Raw genomic sequence first — 24,990 nt, 5'->3', positions numbered from 1 at the left:
TCTCGGAGCTGAACACACTGCAGCTTTTGGACTGTACAGTAAATATCGAGTGCTGCTAAACTCGGCTTCTTACGTGGTCACGACACACAGACCAGATCCACGTGACTTCACTTCCTCCCTCTACTCTCTCTCTCTCTAGGTGTCTGTTTGCAAACACTTTTTGTGTCCATGAATTCATTACCAGCTCTGTCTGAATCTCCTCAATCATTAGACGTAATTTAATTTATAATTTCCTCTCTCTCTCTCTTCTCTCTCTCTCCCTCCTTTAGTCAAGCTATTTGAAGTGATTGAGACGGAGAGGACGCTCTACCTGGTGATGGAGTACGCCAGCGGAGGTGAGACGGAAATAAAACTGTTGCAGTAAACTGAGATCTACAGTATGTAACCTCAAACATGTCAAACCTGTCTGACTCAGATATGCGTCATACAACCCCCAATCCAAAAAGGAAGCTGCCATCCTCACACTGAAATGCAAACATGAAACGACTTACTGTGTTTGCACATGCTAAGGTATAATGTGAACAGTTGCCATACAGAAGAGCAGATATAGTCGGTAGAAATGTGAACGCTGTGCGCTGCTCCCAACGTCCCGGGTATGATTTATTAACACCAAAATTTGATAAATGTGTGCGTTAATAATTTATACACACTGAGAGCTGCATATAGTCTGCAGACTCTTCTACTTCCACCTGAAAGAACAAACGTAGAAGAACACAAATCTGAAGTTAAGTCCATAACATGAAGCATGAAATCAGCATTTTCACAACAAAACACAGATAAAACAGTTTATTTTGCGGGTCCATTGTTTCATATCTATTTTCTAGAACATTTACTGGAGATGACGATGTAATTTGGTCTTAAGTTGGCAATAAATTGGAAGTGTATCAATAGAAAATGCTCATAAAAATAGGTGGATGGAAACACATTCAGGCCCTGATCAGACGTAGAGTTTTTTTAGAGTGTTCAATTTGCACATAAAAAAAGTGGATACGCTGGAAAATTGAAAAAAATGTGAAAAAAGTCAAGAAATTGTAAACGTTTTTACGCTCTACGTTTGGCCTCGGTAGATAAAAACAAAGTGCGAATATGAACGCACTTCTTCCACTTGGTGAAACGTGAGGAATGTAGTTCCTCCTCCTCTGTAGCTCCACACACCTGACTGTGAATCTGTTTGAGTGACGAGTCGGTAAATTAGTAAGTGATTTTGTGTTACAACAAATGAAGAAGATTAAGGAGCGATGCCCGTTAACGTTGCAAATTTAAGAAAAACATTTCCCGGAAAAGCTTCCAATGACGTACAAATATGTAGAAAGACAAACACTTTGACTATTTGTTATATGACAGGAACAGGCTTTTCGTTGTTATGTCATTGGGTGCACGATGTCAGAGAGCCCATCTTTAAAGCTTTGCAACCCAAAGAAGATTAAAACAAAACAAAAAAAGAAGCAAAGAAATCTTTAATTTCTCTCCCGTGAGTTTTCTTGCAGCGAAAGCTTCTTGTAATTTCTCATTGAATGCAGCATCACATACACAGATACAGAACCCCTAAAAGTCACATCTCGTCATTGATTTCTGTGAAAGGTCACATTCGGGCCGCTGAGCCGAGCAAAGAGACGGCAAATTGTGAAGACCCGCTCGCCGAAAGACCAAATCACATTACATCCGCCGAGATGGAAACTCTGATCAGGCGCCAAATTGCATTAGATTTTAAATGAAGTAAATCTAATATTTCTCTCAGTTTGGTTTCGATTTTCTTGGAATTCATGCAGAATCTCAAGGCGACCCCTTCATCTCTGTCTGGCGTGGGATCCAGGACCGCACGGATCTCTCATAGGAACTCATGAAATTTGTTATTTGAAGAAAATTGAAAATGCAAACTCACCGGATGTTAGGAAATGTTCTCGCCGACCTGTAAACCGTGGAGAAATAACGTCAGGCAAGTTTAAAGTAAGAATGGACCCAAATATTCGACTATTCGGATATTCAGTTTTCAGTTTTTGAAAAGTTTTTTCATTAACTCAACTTGCGATTTTTAGGTTGTAGTTGGCTCAGTTTTAAAGCTAGAGTGAAGATACTGGCATCATATGAAATTACAAAACGTAAAGAATCCATCGGTACCAACCATGTCACACTAGCTTGTCATGAAGGAGGATAAATAACGCTCCCAACTTGTGCTAAATTTTGGCGAGGAAAAACTGTCATGGCCATTTTCAAAGGGGTCCGTTGACCTCTGACCTCCAGATATGTGAATGTAAATGGGTTCTATGGGTACCCACGAGTCTCCCCTTTACAGACATGCCCACTTTATGATAATCACATGCAGTTTGGGGCAAGTCATAGTCAAGTCAGCACACTGACACACTGACAGCTGTTGTTGCCTGTTGGGCTGCAGTTTGCCATGTTATGATTTGATCATATTGTTTTATGCTAAATGCAGTACCTGTGAGGGTTTCTGGACAATATCTGTCATTGTTTTGTGTTAATTGATTTACAATAATAAACATATGCATAAAGCAGCATATTTGTCCACTCCCATGTTGATAAGAGGATTAAATACTCGACAAATCTCCCTTTAAGGTACATTTTGGACAGATAAAAAATGTATGATTAATTGCGACTTCAATCGATTGACAGCCCTACTATACATATAGACAACAGCATGAGAAGTTATAAATAAATGCTTTCCAAAATATCGTTGGCGTAGGTATAAAAGTGAGATAAAAATACAAGCTTGGTATGTAAAACAATTTGTACTGGTATCGGTGATTAGCATCAGTATCCAGGGCCATGTTAGTATGTGGTCCTGGATCAGGGCCAGTTGTATCACAACGGGGGCATCTCTGTGAGGCAATGTGGCTCAAGAAGTTGCCTCAGCGTTATTGAATTATTCAGGAATGTCTTGCTGCCAGAAAATGTTTTAAACATATGTTTAACTTCCTGTTTCACATTCGTACATGATCCAGAGTTCGAGTGTCTCTCTTGTTTTTAAGGGCATGCGTTTCTGGGTTACACTTTTGCCAGCTTTGTTCCATAATCTCGTCCCCATGTGCAGCACACGCGGTGCCCTTTTAGCTCCGACATGCAAAGCGTTCGCTGCCGCTTTCTGTCTGCAGCGGTTGAGTCACAGAGCAGCGATGAATTGTTGCTTTTCTGGAGCTCTGAAGAGCAGAAACGTACACGCCGACCGCCTCTGCAGGTCAGCGCTGAGAGTGGGAGGGCTTCGAGGATTCAGGAAAAGTGGGGGAGGCGTTTTTTCTTTTTTGTTGCTTGTTATTTTGTTTAGTTCCTCTTTTCGCCTCACACACACACACACACACACACACACACACACACACACACACACACACACACACACACACACATATGTACGGCAGAGTTCAATTAGCACACGAGCGAGTGTAGTCACGTTTTGGCTGGAAGTGTGCAGAAGTGTGGGGGCCGATGGGAAGGGTGCGCTGCCGAGCTCGGCAGCAGCTTTGTGCCTCCGGGAGACGCTCAGTGTGGAGGAAGCAGCACCGAAGCTCGCCTCAATATGGTCAACAAACACCCTCCAACCATGCACATGGGTGACGGTGCAGGCCAGCTGCTCCGAAAAGTTCATTGTGAAGTTATTCTTATCTGCGTATTCTCAGAAGTTGTGACTCACTTTTCCTTATTCTCTGGTTTCTCATTCATTGCTCTCTCTCTCTCTCTCTCTCTCTCTCTCTCTCTCTCTCTCTCTCTCTCTCTCGCTCTCTCTCTCTCTCTCTTCTCTCTCTCTCTCGCTCTCTCTCTCTCTCTCTCTCTCTCTCTCTCGCTCTCTCTCTCTCTCTCTCTCTCTCTCTCTCTCTCTCTCTCTCTCTCTCTCTCTCTCTCTCTCTCTCTCTCTCTCTCTCTCTCTCTCTCTCTCTCTCTCTCTCTCTCTCTCTCTCTCTCTCTCTCTCTCTCTCTCTCTCTCTCTCTCTGTTTCTGCGTCTCTTCTGCAGGAGAGGTGTTTGACTACCTGGTTGCACATGGACGAATGAAGGAAAAGGAGGCCAGGGCTAAATTTAGACAGGTACCCACCCAGCTTTCTCTCCCCCTGCAGTGTTCTGGTTTCACACCTCTGCTCCCGGCTCTGCCTCAGACAGGTCGCCGTCCTCCGTCCTGCTTCTGGGACAGAAACGTCTCTGCTGTCTTAAAGACGGATGAGAAACGTCCAAACTTACCTCTTTCCCCATCGCTCACCTCTCAATGACGACGTTTGACGACAAGAAACGGGGCAAACACTGAACTTATTTTGTGTTTTAAAAGGACGGTTTAGAGCTTTAAGAGACATCCAATCTGCAAATTAAGAAATGTCTTAATACTTTTCTGTTGCTGTCAGTTAATCAAACAATAGACAATGTATCTGCAACAATTTCAATAAATGTTTTAAGTCATTTGTCAAGCGAAAATGCCAAACATTTGTTAGATTGAGCTTTTCAAATTTGAAAATGTGCTGCTTTTCTCCGTATTTATATTATTGTTAATTGAATATTTATGTGTTTTGAACTGTGTGTCAATTTGAAGACTTCACTTTGGCCTCTAGGAACTCGTTATTTTACTATTTTCCACCATTTCATATAATAAACAATTAAAGGAATCATCATTCTGAGAAGTAGGGCTGCACGATTATGGCCAAAATGATAATCAAGATTATTTTTTTATCAATATTGAGATCACGATTAGTCATTGATTTTTAGGGACAAAATATTTTGATTGCAATTTCACATTTAAATAAACAGAGCTCTGCTTTCACGTTCCTGCAAATGTACAAATATTTGCTTAAAAATAAGACTGGTACTTAGTGAAAGTGCATCTTCTAGAAGCAAAAAGCAAAATAAAACGGTACCAAAACTATTATTAAATCAACAGAGCACTGCTTTCACTTTGACACTGTCGCACAGTCCTGCTGATTAACAAATCTTTGCACCAAATATGACTTAAAATAAGGTTCAAAATGCAGCAGTGTATTTGGAAATATTGGTTTCAGCATAAGTTGAAAATGGAGCAAAACAAATGTGTATGATTGTGCAATAACATGTACTAAGTAAAGGTGTGGATGTTTCAGTTTTACATTCATAATGTTTTATTACCGCACTGAACACCTATTTAATTTGGAGCTGATTCAAAACAAAGATGAATTAAACTAAATGTAATGAGTGATCTTTGTGAATGTAGGACCCCTGTGTGCCTTTAAATACTGGTAAAGTCTTTCTGCAGCATTAGTGCAGGCTGCTACCTGGACTGAGAGACAGATCAATGTTCTGCACAGAGGAAACCCGTTCTCTCTCACCCTCCTGGTGTCTTCAGCACCACCTGCGTTATCTTTCCTGTCGACCACATCTCGTCCTCCTCCTCTTCCTCCTCCTCCACCACATCCTTTATCACAGTCATGAGAACAGAACAGCAGCAGACGTTTAACCTAAACTCTCGCTTGTCTTTTTTTCCCTCGTACAGATTGTATCGGCGGTGCAGTACTGCCACCAGAAGCACATTGTTCACAGAGACCTCAAGGTGAGTTCAGAGACGCACCACACCGGCTGGTAGCTGACAATTACCAACTTTTATTCTGCTCTTGACAGAAGCTTCAATCACCCACAATGCATTTGAATGGGTTGTTCAAAAGAGCAACGTGTGCAGCACTTATCAAAAACAACATCACCGTGATCTCTGGAGTTCAAACCTTTTGGGAAATGAAAGCAATTGAAACAACAAACTTCAAACTTTACCTCAATCTAGAGACCGAACAGTTCTGGGTTATTAAGAGTTAAACGTGTATTTCCAATGGTTTTTATATTGTACATACATGTACAATTTTGGCAAGTACTCTTCAGATTTCGTTATTATATTGTAACATGAACTGAAACATGAGTAACAGTAAATAAAAATATAGATTATAAGCATAAATGAAAACACAAGTACAACAAGAAGATGTTAAACTTGAATTAAGTATAATTAGTCTAATTGAGTAATTGGTTAGTCAATCAACTGTCAATAATAGTTTTAAGTAATTATTTAAATAAACTGGTTTCAGCCTCTCAAACATGGAACATTTGTTGGTTTTCTTGCTGTCTTCTGTGATGCTAAACTAAATATCTGTTTATTTTGGATGTTTAATATATTATAATACTCAAGTTAGATTTACTCAAGTACTGTACTTCAGTAAAATTTGTAAGATACTTGTACTTTCTTAGTTACTTTCCACCTCTCCGATCTGCTTTATTGAGCTAAAATTAAACATTTCTAGGTGTATTCATGTTTATCTGTCGTCTTATGAAGAGTTTAAGTGTGCGAAGTGTCTCCACCTTCTGAGGATAATTACGTCTGACTCATAACGGATAGAAAGGTCACGGAGCTGACGTCAGCGTTACGTCTTTTATGACTCATCTTTAACTCCCATATTCCCAGTGACCACTCTGTACTCTTCATCCAGAAACGCTCTAATGAGGCTCCGCTTTGCCCCTTTTCTGACTTCATCCTCTTCGCTGTACAAACACCTCGTTTTAAAACGCAGCATCATGACGCCACAGAGTAGGCGTAACCACACCTCATCACGTCGCCGTAGTGTGAATGGACCGCCTCCATTTCGAGTATTAATATTGATGCTTGTGTATTTTTATTTCGGCGTCGGTGGGAGTCGCTCGGCGTGTATCTGCCGCACGTCTAAACTGTTTCCTGAGTCGAGCTTCATGAATGATCCATGAGGAGGGAGACGCCAGAGCGGCCTGCTTTACGTATGCAGCAGATACGTGTGTGTTTAATGAGGGCAGGCGTCCGTATGTCACAGGTGTGATGGTGGAGAAGCGTATGATGATGATGATGATGAACACGGTTAACCGCCAAATGAACCACAATCCCTCTCGTGGCTTCAGCCGCGTCACCCACTGACATTAAATGTGTTTTTGATTTGATTACGGTCAGCCACGTTACAGCGAGTGTTGTTTACCCCTCGTGGGTTCAGTCCTTCGGCTCAGTGGAAGATTTCTTCTTCTTCTTCATCTTCTTCTTCATCTTCTTCTGCTCTCTTTGCTTCAGCCTCCTAATTAGTCGTTGGCCTCCAGCTGCATGTGAGCAGATGTTTGAGTTGAAATCCTCGCCTCCGTTTGAACACTTTTCATTCACAAAGAAGACGTTAACTGTGTGTTAATAGATCAGATTATAGCAAACAGATCATAATATGAATATGAACAAGAGCTAATTAAAGCTGAAATGATTTTATCAATTAGTTAAACAACAGACTACAGTTTTGAGTCATTTGTTAATTAATCAATCAATCAATCAATCAATACTTTTTTGGAAAGTAAATAAAAAACTTTAAAATAAAACTTTTCCTTTCATCAATTATTGAATATAATAAATGATGATTAATTGATTATGGAGATTGTTTGTTAGTTTACCTTTTGCTTTAAAAAATAATACCTTTCATTAGTGTAAAATTATCACGATTCTAAAGAGGTTAATTAATTTTAGCTAGCTATTCTTCAGGTGAGGTAATGTTTTGGAAACTACTTAACTTAAACTCACTGTGTTTTCCTGAAATATCTTAATAATCCTCATTAATACTTTCTGTCAGATTTACAGCTAATCCTGCTAATCTTTAGTTTTAATCCCAACACTGACTGTGAAACTGATTTAATAAAACTAAAAGGTATCTTTGAGGAAGACCCGTTGACTGAGCTGATATTCAGTATATTAAATGTACGGATGTTCATGTGTCTGTTCTCAGGCGGAGAACCTGCTCCTCGACGCAGACATGAACATCAAGATCGCAGATTTCGGCTTCAGCAACGAGTTCACGATGGGCAACAAGCTGGACACGTTCTGCGGCTCTCCGCCGTACGCGGCGCCGGAGCTCTTCCAGGGGAAGAAGTACGACGGGCCGGAGGTGGACGTCTGGAGTCTGGGCGTCATACTGTACACGCTGGTCAGCGGCTCGCTGCCCTTCGACGGACAGAACCTCAAGGTAGGCTGGTGAGGGTGTGGGTGTACTGCAGTTAACATTCAGTATATGTAATGGCCTAATGTAGAAACGGGTTTACTGCCAAGTAGGTTTTCACCTATAAGGAATTTTCCTTTGTGTTTTGGTGCTTAACGGTCAAAATAAACAAAGTAAGAGAAAAATATTTACTGTAAAAGTCGAGTCATGAATATAAAATAGAAACTTATAATAAAATATGTAAAATATACTACAAGCCTTGGAAAGATCCCTCATTTATTTAGCATTTTATTTATATTTTTTTTCTTTATGATTATTTTACATTATGTTTATATTTATGTTTATTTTCTTTTTTTTCTTTAACTAAGATTATTTTAAACAATTTGTATATTTATATTTATTTTTCTTTAACTAGGATTATTTGACCTCATTTGTATATTTATATGTATTTATTTATTTTCTTTTTTCTTTAACTAGGATTATTTTACATTATTGTATATTTATATTTATTTATTTATTTTATTTTTTCTTTATGATTATTTTAAATTATTTGTTTATTTTATTTTTTTCTTTAACTAGGATTATTTTACATTATTTGTATATTTATGTTTATTTATTTACTTATTTTCCTTGCAAAGTTTAAGTTATATACCCTCTGAATGTTCTCATGGATGGGGGGGATCTGTTTGATCAGTCCAAACGTGTTTATACAGTGTATTGTCAAAGTTGTAGTAACAAAACTTCAGGACTGTTTAGCAGTGAGATGATTAGTGAAATCAGACATCAGAGCCACTTCAAGCTGCTTCAGTGTTTATCTCTTAGATATGCCGTTAGCAAATGTGAGTAGACATTAACGAGTTATTAGAAGCTGCTATCTGCTTCGGGGCGTCACACTTCTTCCAGCATGAAACTGACATCCACGTGTTGATTTCTTCAGGTGCTCAGTAACATAAAAAATGTGACGCGTGTTTTTCTAACATCCTGGTTGTCGGCGTCCTCCCCCTGCAGGAGCTGCGTGAGCGTGTGCTCAGAGGGAAGTACCGCATCCCGTTCTACATGTCCACGGACTGCGAGAACCTCCTCAAGCGCTTCCTGGTGCTCAACCCGGCCAAGCGGGGTACTCTCGAGGTGAGGGAGGACGCAGAAAATGTAAATATACCTCTCAGTTCTTATCTCACTCCCCCCCCAGCACGTCTGCACCATCGGAGAATGTCATCTATCCTCCCCTCCTCCTCCTCCTCACCCTCCTCCTGCATCATCTCCTCTGACGCCCACGGCGTCCTGTTTTCTGCGTGCGCCCCGGCCCACACTCTCCGCCTCCTTTCTGATGTTGTAACCATGAATAATGCATCGTCATTCTTGTGTTTGAACCAAAATTGTCTTTCTTGTTCACTTTCTCTGCCTTCGTCTGTGAGTCGAGGGTTCCTCACAGCGTTCAGGGCGCCACATAGAACCAGCGTAGTCGAGTCTGAGTCGTTATCAGTGGAACGTACCGTTGAAAAGGAGGTTTATTCATGACCGTATTGGCCAATATCAATATAGGCAATTAATGCAAAAATCACTTTAGTGCCTCTGTGGCTGAATGGTTACAGCGCTGCCGTACGACTGCAACGCCGCCGGTTCGATTCCAGCTGTGGGAACTTTATTGCATGTCACCAGAGGTGGAATGTAACTAAGTACATTTACTACAATTTTGAGGTACTTGTACTTTACTTGAGTCTTATATTTTCATGCCAGTCAAATAAAGAACCATGTTATTTATTTATTAAATTATATTTAACACGTTTTGGCTTTGTGGCTCGATGCTACGAGTAATATCAGAGTTCATAACATGTCAAAATGTCCTGACAGATACAAAACATCATTGTTTAATTTTCCACAATTAATAATCCGATAATACTAGAAATATTTAGACGTTGTGTTTCTTTTCGAGCGTCTGCTGAGATTAAAATAGTCGTGTTTGATGTAGGAAGGACGGGAGAGAGAATCGTTCCACGGATCAATCAGAGCGGTGATCACATTGTCATAAGTGTTAATGATCGTCTCTTCTTAGCTGCAGCCCTGCCTGACACCCAGCAGTATATCATTAACATATAAAACATCAGTTCTTTTAAAGATTATTTTTGGCACGTGAGCTCTAAACTGGATCAGGTTTAAAGGTTTTTAAATGGGCCATCTAATCAAAGAGGTTTGGTTTGCATCGCTTCATGGAAACAGTATTATTGCATCTTGTAATGTAAGTGGATTAAACTAAACGTCGTTGGCTGGACTCTGAGGGGTCACATGTGTCGGCCTCAGATGCCACATGATGCCCTGGATTACGGCAGAAGCTCCGGTTACGTCCAGCGATAATTAGTTTGGCTCTGTCTGTCATTAAAACCCCCCGGAGAGCAATTGATCAGCTGTGGATTAAAAATAAAGGTGCAAACAAATGAGATGCAGCGCTGAACAATATGGATGTTACCGGGCAGAATAATGATCGAGGTTTAATGGGGATACAGCGGGGATAAGTGAAACATGCTATAAAACAGTACTTTACCAAAACCTTCCTGCAGGTTATTAACATGTAGCTGGTCTCAGAAGTGTCTGTCGTAAGTGGGATTTATAGTTGTGCATTAAGTATTTACGGAGTCTTTGCAGGTAGCTTCATAAATTTAACTTGAAGATGCCGCCGTTGGGACCAGAATGACTGTGATTGGTCGGCTCGGGCTGCGCGTGTTTTGTCCTTATAGTTTCTGATGTCGATGATGAGATTGTAGATGGCGAAGGCGCCATGAAGATAGACTCATAAACTTTGTACTTCTGTGATTTAAAGACGTCACTTTTAGTTCTGGGAAACTGCGATGGATGTTTTTCACTTTTTCTTTTAGACTGAACGATCAAATCGTCGGCAGATTAATCAATAAAGAAAATAACCATTTAGTTGTATCCTTTAGAGGTGATTCTTCACATGTCAGCCCAGTCTGTAAAAAAATTTATTTCCCTTTATGGTTCAGGAAAAAGAGTAATTACACTAGCACTGCTTCTCTATATCTCCAGTTTCCAGTAAAACGCCTTGACATGAGCAAATGCAAGCAATAACATAACAATAAAAATAATCAAATTGTATAACTTAAATAGAATAAAGTGATTAATAAAAATTTGTAAAGCTTAATTAGAATAAAGTTAGTGATTAATAAAATAAAAAAAGAATACAATTTAACAACTTAAATACAATTATGTAAGTGATTTATAAAATTGTACAACTTAAATACAATAAAGTAGTGATTAATAAAATATAAGTTTTACAGCTTAAATACAATAAAGTGAATAAAATAATAAAATATAGTCACATTTTACAAGTTAAATACAATAGAGTAAGTGATGAATAAAAAAAAAATATATATATATATATATAATAAAATGTTACATCTTAAATACATTAAAGTGTATAATAAATAAAATAGAATAAAGTTGTACAACTTAAATACAATAAATTATTAAAATAATGTATAATGTCTATAAACCATTATTAATCAAAAGCCTTGCTGAATAGGCAGGTTTTAAGATTTCATCACTTCCAGCAGCTCTCACATTATTGTATTATATCAATATCAGTATAAATCCAGTATCAGTCGAGCTCTTAACTGTCTTCTCTTTGCTTTGCAGCAAATCATGAAGGATCGATGGATCAATGCAGGATTTGAAGAGGACGAGCTCAAGCCTTACACTGAACCAGAGCTGGACATCACGGATCAGAAGAGAATAGGTAAATATAAAACAACAACACTGATGATGTGTTATTGACTGTGATACTCTGTTATATAATTAGAAAAATACCTCCTTTTCCTTTCTATCACAGTAACAATCTGTAGGTTTCGTTGAGAAAACCGTGTGAGGCGTTTAAACGTTAACGAGGTCACAGCTCCTCAACACAAAGCCGGTCTCATTATTTCAGCGCTGAGGAGCTTTAAAAGAAAAGATGAAACGTGATGATGAATAAGTAAACAGGAGCAGAGCTGCTGCATGCAAACAGAGAATAAGAGAGGAAGAGAGAGAGAGGGAGAAGCTTCCCCATCGAGCCCTGGATGAGAGCTGTTAACGGGGGGTGGAGGGGACTCTTATGTAACAGCAGCTGGGGTTGGCTGTCGGTGCACATGTGTTGACGCAAACTCCCCTTCACCCAGTCAGTGCTGAGTAAAAAGAAAAGCTGTCTGAATGTTGCTGAGGAATCCCTGAATCCTAAATAATGCATTTCAAACTTTTTTCCCAAATACAAAAACTTCATATTTTAGTCTCTCACGACAAAATGCTTCAAAACTGTCGAGACGTGAACAATACCTGGAGAAACCGCACGTGCATCTTGTTAACGTAAACGTAATTTCTGAAGCACTTTAAGCACAGGTCTGAATTGAATACTGTCAGAATAACATAAAGATCAATACACAGGGAGAGATTTAAAGAGATAGTTCAGATGTTTTGAAGTGGGGTTGTATGAGGTACGTCTCCACAGTGAGTGTATTACCTACAGGAGATGACGGTCGGCACGCTCCCAGTTTAAGTCTACGCTTTATTTAGAATATTTTCACCGCTTTACCTCGCCGTCAGACGACCCTTTCTGACGGGGAACTGAGGCTGTTATCTACGCTGTCTTCAACAACAATTTTACCTCTCAGATCACAGGGGTTGCTGGTCTACCACTGCCTCGATCGGCTGGTTTGTTTGTGTTATTGAATGATTTTGGTGTTTTAAAGGGTTAGTTCAGATTAACCGAAGTGACACAATAACACAAACAAACCAGCCGATCGAGGCAGCGGTAGACCAGCAACCCCCGTGTTTTGTGAGGTAAAAATACTGTTTTTATCAATGGAGTCTGGTGGCTTTGAAGAGAGCGTAGACACAACAGCTTTAGATCCCCGTCAGAAAGGGCGGTCTGACGTCAAGTTAAAGCGGAGAAAATATTCTAAGTATAGCGTACACTTAAACTGATATTGATTTTTTTAGTTTATTAAGGAAATTAATCTGCAACTATTTTATTTTTAAAATTACCAGTGAATTATTGCTAGTTTTCTATGATAGTAAAAGTCAAACTTTATAAACTTTTAGTTCTGGGGAGCTGTGATGGACATTTTTCACTATTTTATTTGACATTTTTTTTGGACCGAATGATTAAATCATCGTCAGATTAATCGATAAAGAATATTATTTAATGGTATCCTTGGAGGAGATTCTTCTTGTGTCAGCTCAGGCTGTAAAAATTATATTTCCCTCTTGTGATTCAGGAAAAAAGAGCCATCTTACCAGCTCTGCTTCTCTATATTTCCAATTTCCAGCAAAACGCCTTGAACATAAAGAGAATAAAAATTACTTAACTGTCTAGTTTTTGCGTGCAAAAGGCAGAAATTTGTCTTTTGATTGCATGTGCAAAATCTGCTAATAAAAGACAGGATGCATTAAAAATACATTTACATAAAAACACAATAGAAACAACATGAAAAGGAACAGCAGGTGCAACTGAATCAAGGTTAAAAAGGAGCTGAGATAGCTGTACTTACTAATTAAGGTATTTTATGGCAACAGGGACAAACTATTTTTTATAGAAGTATTTTTTGCACAGGAGCAAATGGGAATAAATGAGTCCCAACTTAACATCTTGTCACTCTCTGCTTATGCACTGCTGCAGAATTTGCTTTCTAATTATGTTAAATAGTGAATTTTAAAATATATTAGTGTACATTAATTAAGTCTTTTAATGGCGAAATAAGTTCAAAAATGTATCATTGAAGCTGCCTGGGAGAGATCAGGAAACTCTCTTGATAACTTTTAACTTGGCGCTGTGTTCCAGCAGAGAGACGTCATCATCATCAGCTGCTGTCGTGTCTGAATAAAGCTGAAACCAACATTTACGTAACAGTTTCCAAAAAGCCGTTCCTTTAACAGACTGATGAAGAAAGCAATGTCGTGTATTCCATCTGAAAATGGGCTTAAAACATGCAGCTTTTTAGTTGGAATATTATTAAATCTAATCAGAATCTGATCATAAAAATATCTATTAATGTTTGCTTTGAAGACGAGGACTTGTGTGCACATTTTGAGGAGAACACGCAGAAGAAGAAGTGTTGAGGGGGAGCAGGAGGGTGAAAGTGAGAAAGAGAAGAGTTGGATGAAGAAAGATGATTATCACAGATTCTGCCTGGTTGAGGAGACGGAGCCGGTTTCTCACCCTCCGTTCTCTCTTCCTGAGCTGACAGTTTTTACAAGTCTAGGTATAGAATAGACAGGTGTTTCTTAAAATCACGGCGTGGGTGTGTTATTTTTTTTTTTAACTTAAATTTGTCTGCTGAGGTGGATTACTTCCACGTTGGTGTGGATAGATTTAATTCCACTAAATTTAGAAGATGTCAGTCAGTCAGTCAGAAGCTGCAGAGGAGAGCTGTTAACCCAGCGAGAATAATGGCATTAGCGCGGCTTTCGCTGGAGAGTCTTCTAGTGTGACGTGATGATCTGAGCGCTGCCGGAGAGGCTTTTCCACCCCGACACCGAGAAGAGTCTGTCGGACAGGATGAGTCATTTTCATTTATAGGGTATATGAAAACATTAAACTTATAGAATATTTGCTCAAAAGGTGCAGGAGTCTAAATGTAGAAGTCGTGCTGTTGGGATTGCCGGTTATGACAGATACCAAAGCAAAGATTTGGCTGTATCGCCCAGCACTAGTTGCAATACCAAGTCGGATGAGTGCAAATATAAACTTAGACTTTTAGACTTTTTCTTCTTTAAAAAATTACTCAAACCGATTAATAAATTATCAAAATGAACAACTAACTGATTTGATGAAAAATATAAAACGTGATTTGTGTGAAGTGGAAAGAGTCCCAGAAATGCTGCGATGCTTCCACTCTTTACTGTTAACATCCCAGCGAGGCTTTGAAGGAGCTGCAGGAACAGATAAACTGTATGTGGTTAAAAACAAACTACTCTATAAAGAGTTTGATCTTAAAATCAGATTAATCTTCTGGTGAAAACAAGACGCCGACCTGCTCGTCGTGACTCATCTTCACACCTTTAGTCTCCATTAGAAGATGTTCTCCAGTATGTTTTTAGATGAAGGAAAGAGGTCTTTTAAAAATTGATAGGCTGCGTAGTCTTGAGATGAAAAGGTGAAAGCCTTCGTATGACGCACAGACACACAGATACTAAATGTTTAAAGCTTTAAACATTTAGTATCTGTGTGTCTGTGCGTCATACGAAGGCTTTATATATATATATATATATATATATATATGTGTATATATCCCGAGAACAAATTACATATAAACAACAAGACAAAGACACAGAGATTCAATCTGAAGTATATACATTTTTATTCACAATTATTAATACTTGATAATTTTAGTCTTAAAATAATTATTGGGTTTTAGGGAGATCAATCATGTTTCAAACATCAAGGAGCGTTTTTTTCTGTCACATAGTGGACGAAACCGCTCGAGCTTCCAGTCATTTATTGTGTGTAGATTTTTCTTTGTTGAATTGCTGGTTGTAATCTTTTTTTAAATGAGCGTTTGTTTGTGTTTTGTCTTGTGCAGATGTGATGGTGGGGATGGGCTACAACCTGGAGGAGATCCAGGAGTCTCTGGCCAAGATGAAGTACGACGAGATCACCGCCACCTACCTGCTGCTGGGCAGGAAGGCCTCCGAGGTACGAACACCAACCTGGTGGCAGTACAGCACAATAAACCTGGTTTCAATACAGGACAGTAGTTCTACAACTCTTTACTGCCAGAGCAGAAGGCAGAATGTAGCTCAAATGTATACTTGAGTAAATATACTTAGTTACATCCCAATACTCATTATTAATCACTCTGGTGTCCGTGTTCTGTATGTTTTGACTCTAATGTGTCCATCTGTCCTCCCAGCTGGAGCCCAGCGAGTCGGCGTCCAGCAGCAACCTTTCTCTGGCCAAACCCAGACCCAACAGCGAGCTCAACGGCCAGTCACCATCGCACCTCAAAGTCCAGAGGAGTGTCTCGTCCAACCACAAACAGAGACGCTACAGCGAACAAGGTGAGGAGGACACGGCCTACGAGACGTCTGGAAATAAAATATCAAACATTAAAAAAAAAAGCTGCGTCGTGCCTTTCCCTCCTAATAAAGGTTGTTTTCTGTCAGTAGCTCTTTGTCAGGCTGATAAAAGCACTTAAAATCAAACCACCGTCACGCGGTGGCGGCACTTTAACCTTTAGATTATTTGCATAGCTCGGTGCCGTCCACTGTGATATAATGCTTTGTCAATAACGTCCCTTTCTGTTGGATCTGCAGCTTAAATAGCAGCACTGAGAAGTCTTTAAGCTCCGGCTCTAACAGACATTACTCACCGTGCTCTTAAAGAACGCCACGGTTGTTTTAAGTTTTGTACTTTTTTCTTGACGCATAAACGACAATATGTTCAATTACAGTTCGACCCATGTAGGGCTGCAACACATGCTTCTTTTTATTATCAATTAAGCTGCAAATTATTTGCTCGATTAACCTCCTGAGACCCGCGATCCCGATCGACTGAACTATCTTTCAGAGGCTTTAGCAGGTTCACTTTTCAGAGGCCTATTCTATAAATTATGTGTTTGAATAATTCTGCATACTGGGGTCCATAAACAGTCTTTAAATTACATACATTGTGTATCACTGTAAAGCTGAGACTCTTGTGAATCCAATGAGCCCAACTGTATTCATTTGTGATGATGTTAGTCCCCATAGGAGACATTTCATTGTAGTGAGATAATTTTTTTTTTTAAACTTGACCTCACTGTATAAAATGACCTGTGGTGACCTCTAGGATAATCACAGCCTCATGAAACTTTACAGCCACAAACTAGAGACCTAGAGCATTCAGAGGATGGATGGATCAGACTAGAGACCTAGAGCATTCAGAGGATGGATGGATCAGACTAGAGACCTAGAGCATTCAGAGGATGGATGGATCAGACTAGAGACCTAGAGCATTCAGAGGATGGATGGATCAAACTAGAGACCTAGAGCATTCAGAGGATGGATGGATCAGACTAGAGACCTAGAGCATTCAGAGGATGGATGGATCAGACTAGAGACCTAGAGCATTCAGAGGATGGATGGATCAAACTAGAGACCTAGAGCATTCAGAGGATGGATGGATCAGACTAGAGACCTAGAGCATTCAGAGGATGGATGGATGGATCAAACTAGAGACCTAGAGCATTCAGAGGATGGATGGATGGATCAAACTAGAGACCTAGAGCATTCAGAGGATGGATGGATCAGACTAGAGACCTAGAGCATTCAGAGGATGGATGGATCAGACTAGAGACCTAGAGCATTCAGAGGATGGATGGATCAGACTAGAGACCTAGAGCATTCAGAGGATGGATGGATCAAACTAGAGACCTAGAGCATTCAGAGGATGGATGGATCAGACTAGAGACCTAGAGCATTCAGAGGATGGATGGATGGATCAAACTAGAGACCTAGAGCATTCAGAGGATGGATGGATGGATCAAACTAGAGACCTAGAGCATTCAGAGGATGGATGGATCAGACTAGAGACCTAGAGCATTCAGAGGATTGATGGATCTAACTAGAGACCTAGAGCATTCAGAGGATGGATGGATCAGACTAGAGACCTAGAGCATTCAGAGGCAGATATTTTTACCTTAATGTGCTGATGATAATGTGCTCAGTCAGTTTGTGTCAGAATTGTTCTTTTTCCAAATGTAGGTCTCATTTTAGATAAAAAAAACACTTGAAAGTCTTTTAGCCGGAGGTCCAAACAGCTTCTTTGAGTCACGCGTCTCACATCTGTCTCCCTGTTTTCTGTCTCTGCAGTCGGTCAGAACGTCCCTCCGGGGATGTCTCATCCAAAGAGGAGTCAGACCACCACGGCGGAGAACAGCACCAAGGAGGACGTCCAGCTTCGTAAACCCGGCACCCCGGGGAGCCGCGGGGCTCCGCCCGCCAGCCCCCTGCTGGGCAACGCCAACAACCCCAACAAGGCCGACATCCCCGACCGCAGGAAAGGCGCCACCACCGGCCCGAGCGTGAGTCACATCAACAAATACTTATTCAACTGCTGTGTCCTGTTGTTCCTAAAATATGTCTAACAGAGCTGTAATACAAAAACAAGCTCTAACACAGATCAGTTATCTCCTCGCAGACCTTAAAAACTAATGATTTAAAAGCCGCCGTTCTCTACAGATCAAATATATTACTATATATTATTATCTAGAAAGCTTCAAACTGCAAGTGAAATATAATGATACACATATTTTTATTTGTCTTGTGCTTGTGCTTCCTGCTTTTTCTTATCTATAGATTTTTTTGTTTTAATAAATACTGATTATTACTGGTAACCACAAAGCAATCACGCCTAGGGAACCCAAATGGGTAGCAGTGGAACTGTGTATTGATCTAGTATCACCTGTGCTTCTCTCTGCAGAATATCACTGCATCGGCAGGTATGACCCGGAGGAACACGTACGTCTGCAGCGACAGAAACAACGCCGACCGCCTCTCCGTCATCCCCAACGGGAAGGAGAACAGGTGAGAGTTTGTTGTCTTTGACCTGGTTTCATCAAGAAAATCTGTGTCAGCACGCAGAGAGAACAGCAGACACAGAGCTTTTACTTCCTTCTGTTCAGTTTTTAATGACTTTATTGAGCCTGTACATTTTTGTGGAAGCCAGTATGTTTATTTTTTTATTCTTTCACCAGCAGTCAGTCAGTCAGTGCTTCCCTCTGCCAGTCTTGTGGTCTAAATGCTGCTTTAGAGCTTTTTTTTCTCCCCAACAAGAATGCAAAACTCCTCATTATGAACATGATTGTGGTCAAATTGAAGGCCGGTAAATATGGACGTACAGAAATATCAACGTCGGCCTTCTCAACTCAAACTGGTTGAACTCTTAATAGTTTCATTTTATTGTTGAAAGAAAATCCAGACGAACCAAGAAGAGGTTTTTATTTCATCCTTTTCTTTTCTTTCTATTCCTTCTTTCTTTCTTGTATTTACTTTCTCTTTTTTTCTCATCATCTTATTTTTTCATTTCTGCCTGTGTGTTTGTGGTTTCGGTTGGTGGGGTGGGGGGGTGTTTCTTTTCATCTCGGCATGACCAGCATGACTGAGATGGCTTGTGCCACTAGCCCCTCCTCTGGCTTTGCGGCCGCCGCGTTCGGTGCCTCGTCCAGTTCGGTGCGGCTGAGGTATCAAAACGTCGGCCCGTTGTACGTTGGCCAGGCGGGCTGGGCCACGCTGCCCCACTCCTACTACGCTCTGGACTACTGCTCGCCCAAGTAAGACGGCAGGGCCTCCAAACAACAACCCCCCCTCGTCTGTCTCCTCTCATGTCTCAGCTCCTGTTTGGCCCCTCGCTAACCCACACCACATCCAGCCAGCTTCACGCTCTGTAACCCCTCAACTTAACCATGGACACCATTTCCTGCTGAGAACAGAGAGGAAAACAGCTTGTTTTTGGTTGTCAGTGTCTGAAATGTATCTTCGCATCTGCCACGAGCAGGTAAAAGAAAAGACTTATGAGAATAATTTACCTACAAACAGTGCTGAGCTGCAGTGATGAACTGTGATCAGAGCCACTCGTTGTCCTCCTGGGTGTAAAAGAAAGGCTTCACTGCATGCTTCTGCAGCTGTTCAACATGTGCATGGCTCATTTTCTTCCCTACAAACAAAAACTAACCCGCTAAACAAACATTTTTTCATCATTGTTATGTAACGTTGAACCGTTCTCCTTGTTAAACACGTCTTTCGTCCATGCAATGTTTCAAAACAACTGCAGAAGACATCTCAATCTTATGTTGGAAAGAAATACGAAATCCATGTTTTGGGTTGTCCCAATAACCGCAGTATTGACAAGCCAACCGCATGAGACGGCAAGCAACCGTCACATCCGCTATGTTCATGTTTTTTCTTTTTTGAATTCACCGCGATGGGAGCGCCCCATAAATTTACGTCATGCTACAAACGCCAGCAGCCTGACGAGGTGAGACTATCCACTGTCCTATAAATGAAGGCTTGAAAAAAAGCCCAAAACATAATAGACAAAGACAAACAACCAATAATTAGCCTTTTAAATACAGAATCAGGTGTACAGTAACTTCTATTTGATTTTCTTACAGTCGCAGAGTAAACGTTGGTCAACAGAAGAAAATATTAGAATAAAAAAACAACAGAGTGCATGAAGTCCATCACAGGAAGTATCACTGCAGCAGATGAACTTCAGCGATTTATCCACCAAAACCAAATCCTTTCACCTGCACGTGGAACATGGTGGGAGTTGATTTCAGACACTGATAAAAGAAGAGAAAAATATGTATCGTCACACTGAAATCAAGCTGCCTCGCTTTGATGAACGAGCTCTTAAAACTCTGTGTGATAATATTTTTCCACGTTTGCATCATCTCCCTCTGCCGACCATGACCCGGAGGACCTCGAGTCTCCGCTGCAGATGATAACAAAACTCTCTCACAGCTCAGCTCCTGATCTCTCTCTCCTCTCCATCCTCTGCTGTGAACTTTGACCCCTGATCTTCTCCGTCTGGACCCCCCCTCCACCTGCTCTGGTCCACGGCCACGATGAGCCGAGCTCCGCTGCTGTCCCTCAGACTCCATCGTCTGTTTGTTTAGACTCTAACTGATCAAGGACACAACTCACTCCTCTCATTGTACACGGCAGGAGCTTGATGCTCAGGGTGGGAAATTAACATCGACATTTACAATCTCTTCTAAAATTATCTTTAGCTGGTGGATTTATGCAAGAAATCTCCCTCATTGACATTTTATTTAGAGGTGTTTTGGTCTTGTTACCTCGGCTATAGCCTGTTTTCAAGGGGCACAAGAAACATTTTAGCAACTCTGAAAGCTTTATCCTTTTGTATGAAGGAGCCGGGGTCTAAGGTGGACCCTCGTCGTGGTTTCTGGCCACCAAAAGTCCCTGTTCTGGAGCTATCCAAGCAGCTCCAGAAGCAGAGTTTGCAGTGCTAAACGTCACTGATTTAATGAAATGCAAACCTCAAAACTACAACTTGTGTCCAGCTTCATTCACACAGTAAACCACCACTATTAGGATGAGTTGTGGACATTTGTTGTGATATTTATTGTCATTAAAACCAAAGTTATTTGTAGTTTGGCTTCACAATGAGTGTAGGAAGAGCAAGATAAAGAGTGAAAGTGAACCTCTGCCAGAAGTTTTCTTTCTCTTGTTCACTTGCTTAGTCTTTAAAGGGATAGTTTGGGTGTTTTTAAGTGGGGTTGTATGAGGTACTTATCCTTAGTGGGCGTATTACCTACAGTAGATGACAGTCGACATGTCCTTAGTTTGGAGAAACAGACAGAAGTACCAGCACAGGAGCAAAGCAATGTACTGCAGCAAAACGGATTTTAGACACCTAAAAAAGTGAATATCAGTTTAAGTGTACGCTATATTTAGAATACGTTCACCGCTTTACCTCGACACAGCATATCCTCCATCATATCCTACTTTAGAGACGGATGCTCTGGAGTTTTCAGTCTCCTTTTCCACCTCCATTCAAATATCAGAGTCGAACAGCAGTAGTTAAAACAAACGACACAATGAAATTGATCTTTTGGGTTTTTTTTATCTGTCGCCAGTTTAATTTAATCCTAATCTGCACAATATTTTAGATGTGGTGGAAGCACAAATAGGAGTGTGCACAGGAGGCTTTTTAAGCTCCGGATTTAATTCCTGTGGCTCCAAAGCTCATAAAACTATTTGGTCTAAAAGGAGCATAAACTTTTGAAAAAACAAAACTGTCTTTTCAAAGTGTGAATCCACCAGCTAATGTGATTGGATGATTTACATTTTTATTTAATTTCCTACCCTGCAGACATCTAACATGCAAGATTCATTCGCTTCAAACCCCCATGGCACCATTAGAAATCCACGTAGGAATAACAAGCTTTTAAAGACAAGGAGGGAAATGTGATGTAACCGGTGACGATACGGGTTTTTCCATTGCAGTTTTATAAACATTGTAAACATTGGTGTTTTTATTTTGGGGATAAATCTTGCAGAGGACATTTGAAACTATAAAATATACTAAATTAGTTTGCTCCGTCACACTTACTGGACACATTAATGAATAGAATATTAGCTACCAATAAAGTGAACACGTCTGCAGTGGAAAAACTGTTTTGTTGATTAAACTCCGATCATAACTGTCTCCACTCTCCTTCCTCAACCTCAGCAGTGTCGCGGCGTCGCCCACCGGCCAGAGGAACCCGGTGGCCTCCATCAACAGCATCGCCAACGCCACCACGCCCGACCGCCTCCGCTTCCCGCGGGGCACCGCCAGTCGCAGCACCTTCCACGGCGGTCAGCTGAGGGACCGCCGCACGGCCACGTACAACGGGCCGCCGGCCTCGCCCACCCTCTCCCACGACGCCACCCCTCTCTCTCAGACCCGCAGCCGTGGAACCAGCAACCTCTTCTCCAAACTCACCTCCAAACTCACCCGCAGGTAGGCGAGGAAACACGTCCGTGAAGCGACCAAAGGGGCTGGGGTTTAGCTCGCTTCCTGTTCACTCAATTAAAAATCAAGTTATTGATGTAAAGTGTGAAACAGGAAGTGGATAGACTCCAGCCCTCTCTGCTCTGTACAGTTTAATCTCCTGTGACTGTCTGTTGGAGTTAGAAGCCAATCAACGCAGTGCCTTGTAGCGTTAAGGATGATTAATTACATGCTGGGGGAACACTTCACTGTCCTGTACGATGTGATTTATTCTTAAGTCTAAATTGTTTATCTGTCGCTGCCTGGACGTCCGCCACAAACCACAAACCACAAACCACAAGCCTCTCTGAACGAGCCTCAATTTGACCTCTGTTTTTTAATGGAATATGTGATATTGATGCTGGTTATAAAAGCCCAGTTAGATGTTTGCTGATAATTTTCTTGCATAATAGTCACAAAGAAATCTTTTCATGCCGTTAAAAATTAAGATATAAAATGGCAAAATCACCTTCAGCTGGTTTCCTTTGGTTCTAAATCTGGAAGCAGTTTTCGCACCGTCTGATCACAAGCAGAAAGGACTCTCAATGAATAAATAATTTAGGCAAAAATAAAATAAATCACCTTATTGGCTGCTTTTCTTACGTCTGAATATCTTAAGGTGTTGGATTTTTGGTTTGACGAAACATTTGAAGACATAGCTTTGGGTTTTACTCAGTGGTGGAAAGTAACGAAGTACATTTACTCAAGTACAAATTTGAGATACTTTACTTTAGGGCTACAGTTAACGATTATTTTCATCGTTGATTAATCTACCGATTATTTTCTAGATTAGTCGATTAATTGTTTGGTTTATAAAATGTCAGAAAATAGTGAAAAACGTCCTTCCCAGTTTGTCAAAGTCCAAGGTGTAAGATAAAGGTCTTTAAATATCAAGTTTTGCTAGTTTTATTTATTTTTACACTTTATAAAACTTCAGAGAGATATTCTTTATTTATTTATTTATTAAAATGTTCATTTAACTTTATAATAAGCTGGGAGCTTCCTGACCTTATTATTTTAAGATACTATTGAAAAGTTCTCTTTTAATTAAACATATGCTTTAAGGCATTTCAACGAAGTTTTGTGTTATTCCCATTTTTGACACCAAGATTTTCATTTTTACTGCAAATGTATATCGGTTTAAAATATTGGTTATCGGTCTCCTTGACTATTAATAATCGGTATCGGTCCTGAAAAAAACATATCGGTCGATCCCTAATCTTGTTTTGTCCAAAACCCAAAAAATATTCAGTTTAATATGATATAAAACAGAGAAAAGCAGGAAATCTCCATATTTGAGAGGCTGAAAACGGCATTTTCTGATATTTTTACATGAGAAATTTCTTAAACGATTAATATATTATTATAGGTTAAGCTACCTGACGGTATGTTAAGTACTTTAAATGAGCTCCACCTCTACCAGCTACAACATTAAAGAGATGAACACATTAATACATCAATAATTATAATCCAATTATATAAAACAAGATAATCCTTTATTAGCCCCACGGCGGGGAAATCTGCAGGATTACAGCAGCAAAGGGAGACAGTGCAAACAACGAGACGCATAAGATCTAGTAAATAAGCAAGTAAAAAATAAAGATATAGTAAATAAATAATGAAAAACAGGATATAAAAAATAGACTGATTGAATGTTTGGGTTCACATTATTGCAAATATTAATATGAAATGTTGATATTGCACAGTGATATGATATATGATCCTGAAATGAGCTGTTCTGCATAATGAGTACTTTTTCTTTTTATTATTATTATTAATAATAATAATAATAATAATAATAATAATAATAATAATACATTTTATTTGTAGCGCACTACATTTGAAACAAATCTCAAAGTGCTACAAGGTAAAAGCATCAATATAAAAAACTGATAAAAGCTAACATCATAAAAAAATAAGATCATAAAAGCAGCAACCAGCGAAGGTTAATTAAAATTCATAAGTTCTGCTAAAAAGGAATGTTTTAAGTCCTTTTTAAGTATATTTTGATGCTAATACTTTTATAATTTTACTCAGGTAAAATTTTGAATGCAGGACTTTTACTTGTAACAAAGTATTTCTACTTTTATTTCAAATTTTTATTAAGTAAAAGATCTGAGTACTTCTTCCGCTGCCGGCTGTAGGAAACTGTGATTGGCTGTTTTTTTCTGGCGTATTAAATCCCAAACGGTAATTCAGTTAATCAAGAAAATAATCAGCAGACAATGAAAACAATAATTAATTGCGGCCCTAATTATAAAATGAGATAAGACACATTTAAAGGCTCTGGATTTGGCGGCGCCAGCCAGCGACATCACTCCTGCAATGACTGACCTAAAATGAGGAATTGAAATCATTTGATAGTAATCAATGAAAACAGATCTGCCTCGTCGCTGTTGATGATTCCAATCACCACATTTTTGTTCACTCATTCAGACTCCTCATTACCCCCCCCCCCCTACCCTTCCTCTCACTCCTCCTTCACCATTTTCACTGTTTCTTTGTCTGATTCTGTTGTAGAAACATG

The 24,990-nt window shown here is 40.0% G+C and overlaps 1 protein-coding gene across 18 annotated transcripts in view; it reads left to right on the top strand.

The window, feature by feature from the left end:
- The first annotated feature begins 191 nt into the window (after window positions 1-191).
- LOC141763568 (MAP/microtubule affinity-regulating kinase 3-like) overlaps window positions 192-24,990 on the top strand; it is a 37,614-nt gene continuing 12,815 nt past the window's right edge. For 7 of the 18 annotated variants that reach the window (XR_012593091.1, XR_012593090.1, XM_074628010.1 and 4 more), the window contains exons 1-11: window positions 193-335; window positions 3,966-4,036; window positions 5,461-5,517; window positions 7,730-7,966; window positions 8,948-9,088; window positions 11,588-11,687; window positions 15,505-15,617; window positions 15,835-15,982; window positions 17,774-17,985; window positions 18,384-18,487; window positions 22,161-22,433. Coding sequence is in view for 16 of the 18 variants with exons in the window: in XM_074628010.1 (XP_074484111.1) it covers window positions 317-335; window positions 3,966-4,036; window positions 5,461-5,517; window positions 7,730-7,966; window positions 8,948-9,088; window positions 11,588-11,687; window positions 15,505-15,617; window positions 15,835-15,982; window positions 17,774-17,985; window positions 18,384-18,487; window positions 22,161-22,433 (1,475 nt within the window). In the remaining 2 variants the exon portion in view is untranslated. Of the gene's footprint in view, window positions 336-3,965; window positions 4,037-5,460; window positions 5,518-7,729; window positions 7,967-8,947; window positions 9,089-11,587; window positions 11,688-15,504; window positions 15,618-15,834; window positions 15,983-17,773; window positions 17,986-18,383; window positions 18,488-22,160; window positions 22,434-24,990 lie in introns of all 18 variants that reach the window. The other 11 variants (XM_074628016.1, XM_074628014.1, XM_074628018.1 and 8 more) reach the window with 5 other exon arrangements.

Source organism: Sebastes fasciatus (assembly GCF_043250625.1).
Source record: "Sebastes fasciatus isolate fSebFas1 chromosome 15 unlocalized genomic scaffold, fSebFas1.pri SUPER_15_unloc_1, whole genome shotgun sequence".
NCBI lineage: Eukaryota > Metazoa > Chordata > Actinopteri > Perciformes > Sebastidae > Sebastes > Sebastes fasciatus.
This window is presented reverse-complemented; position numbering and strand designations above follow the sequence as displayed.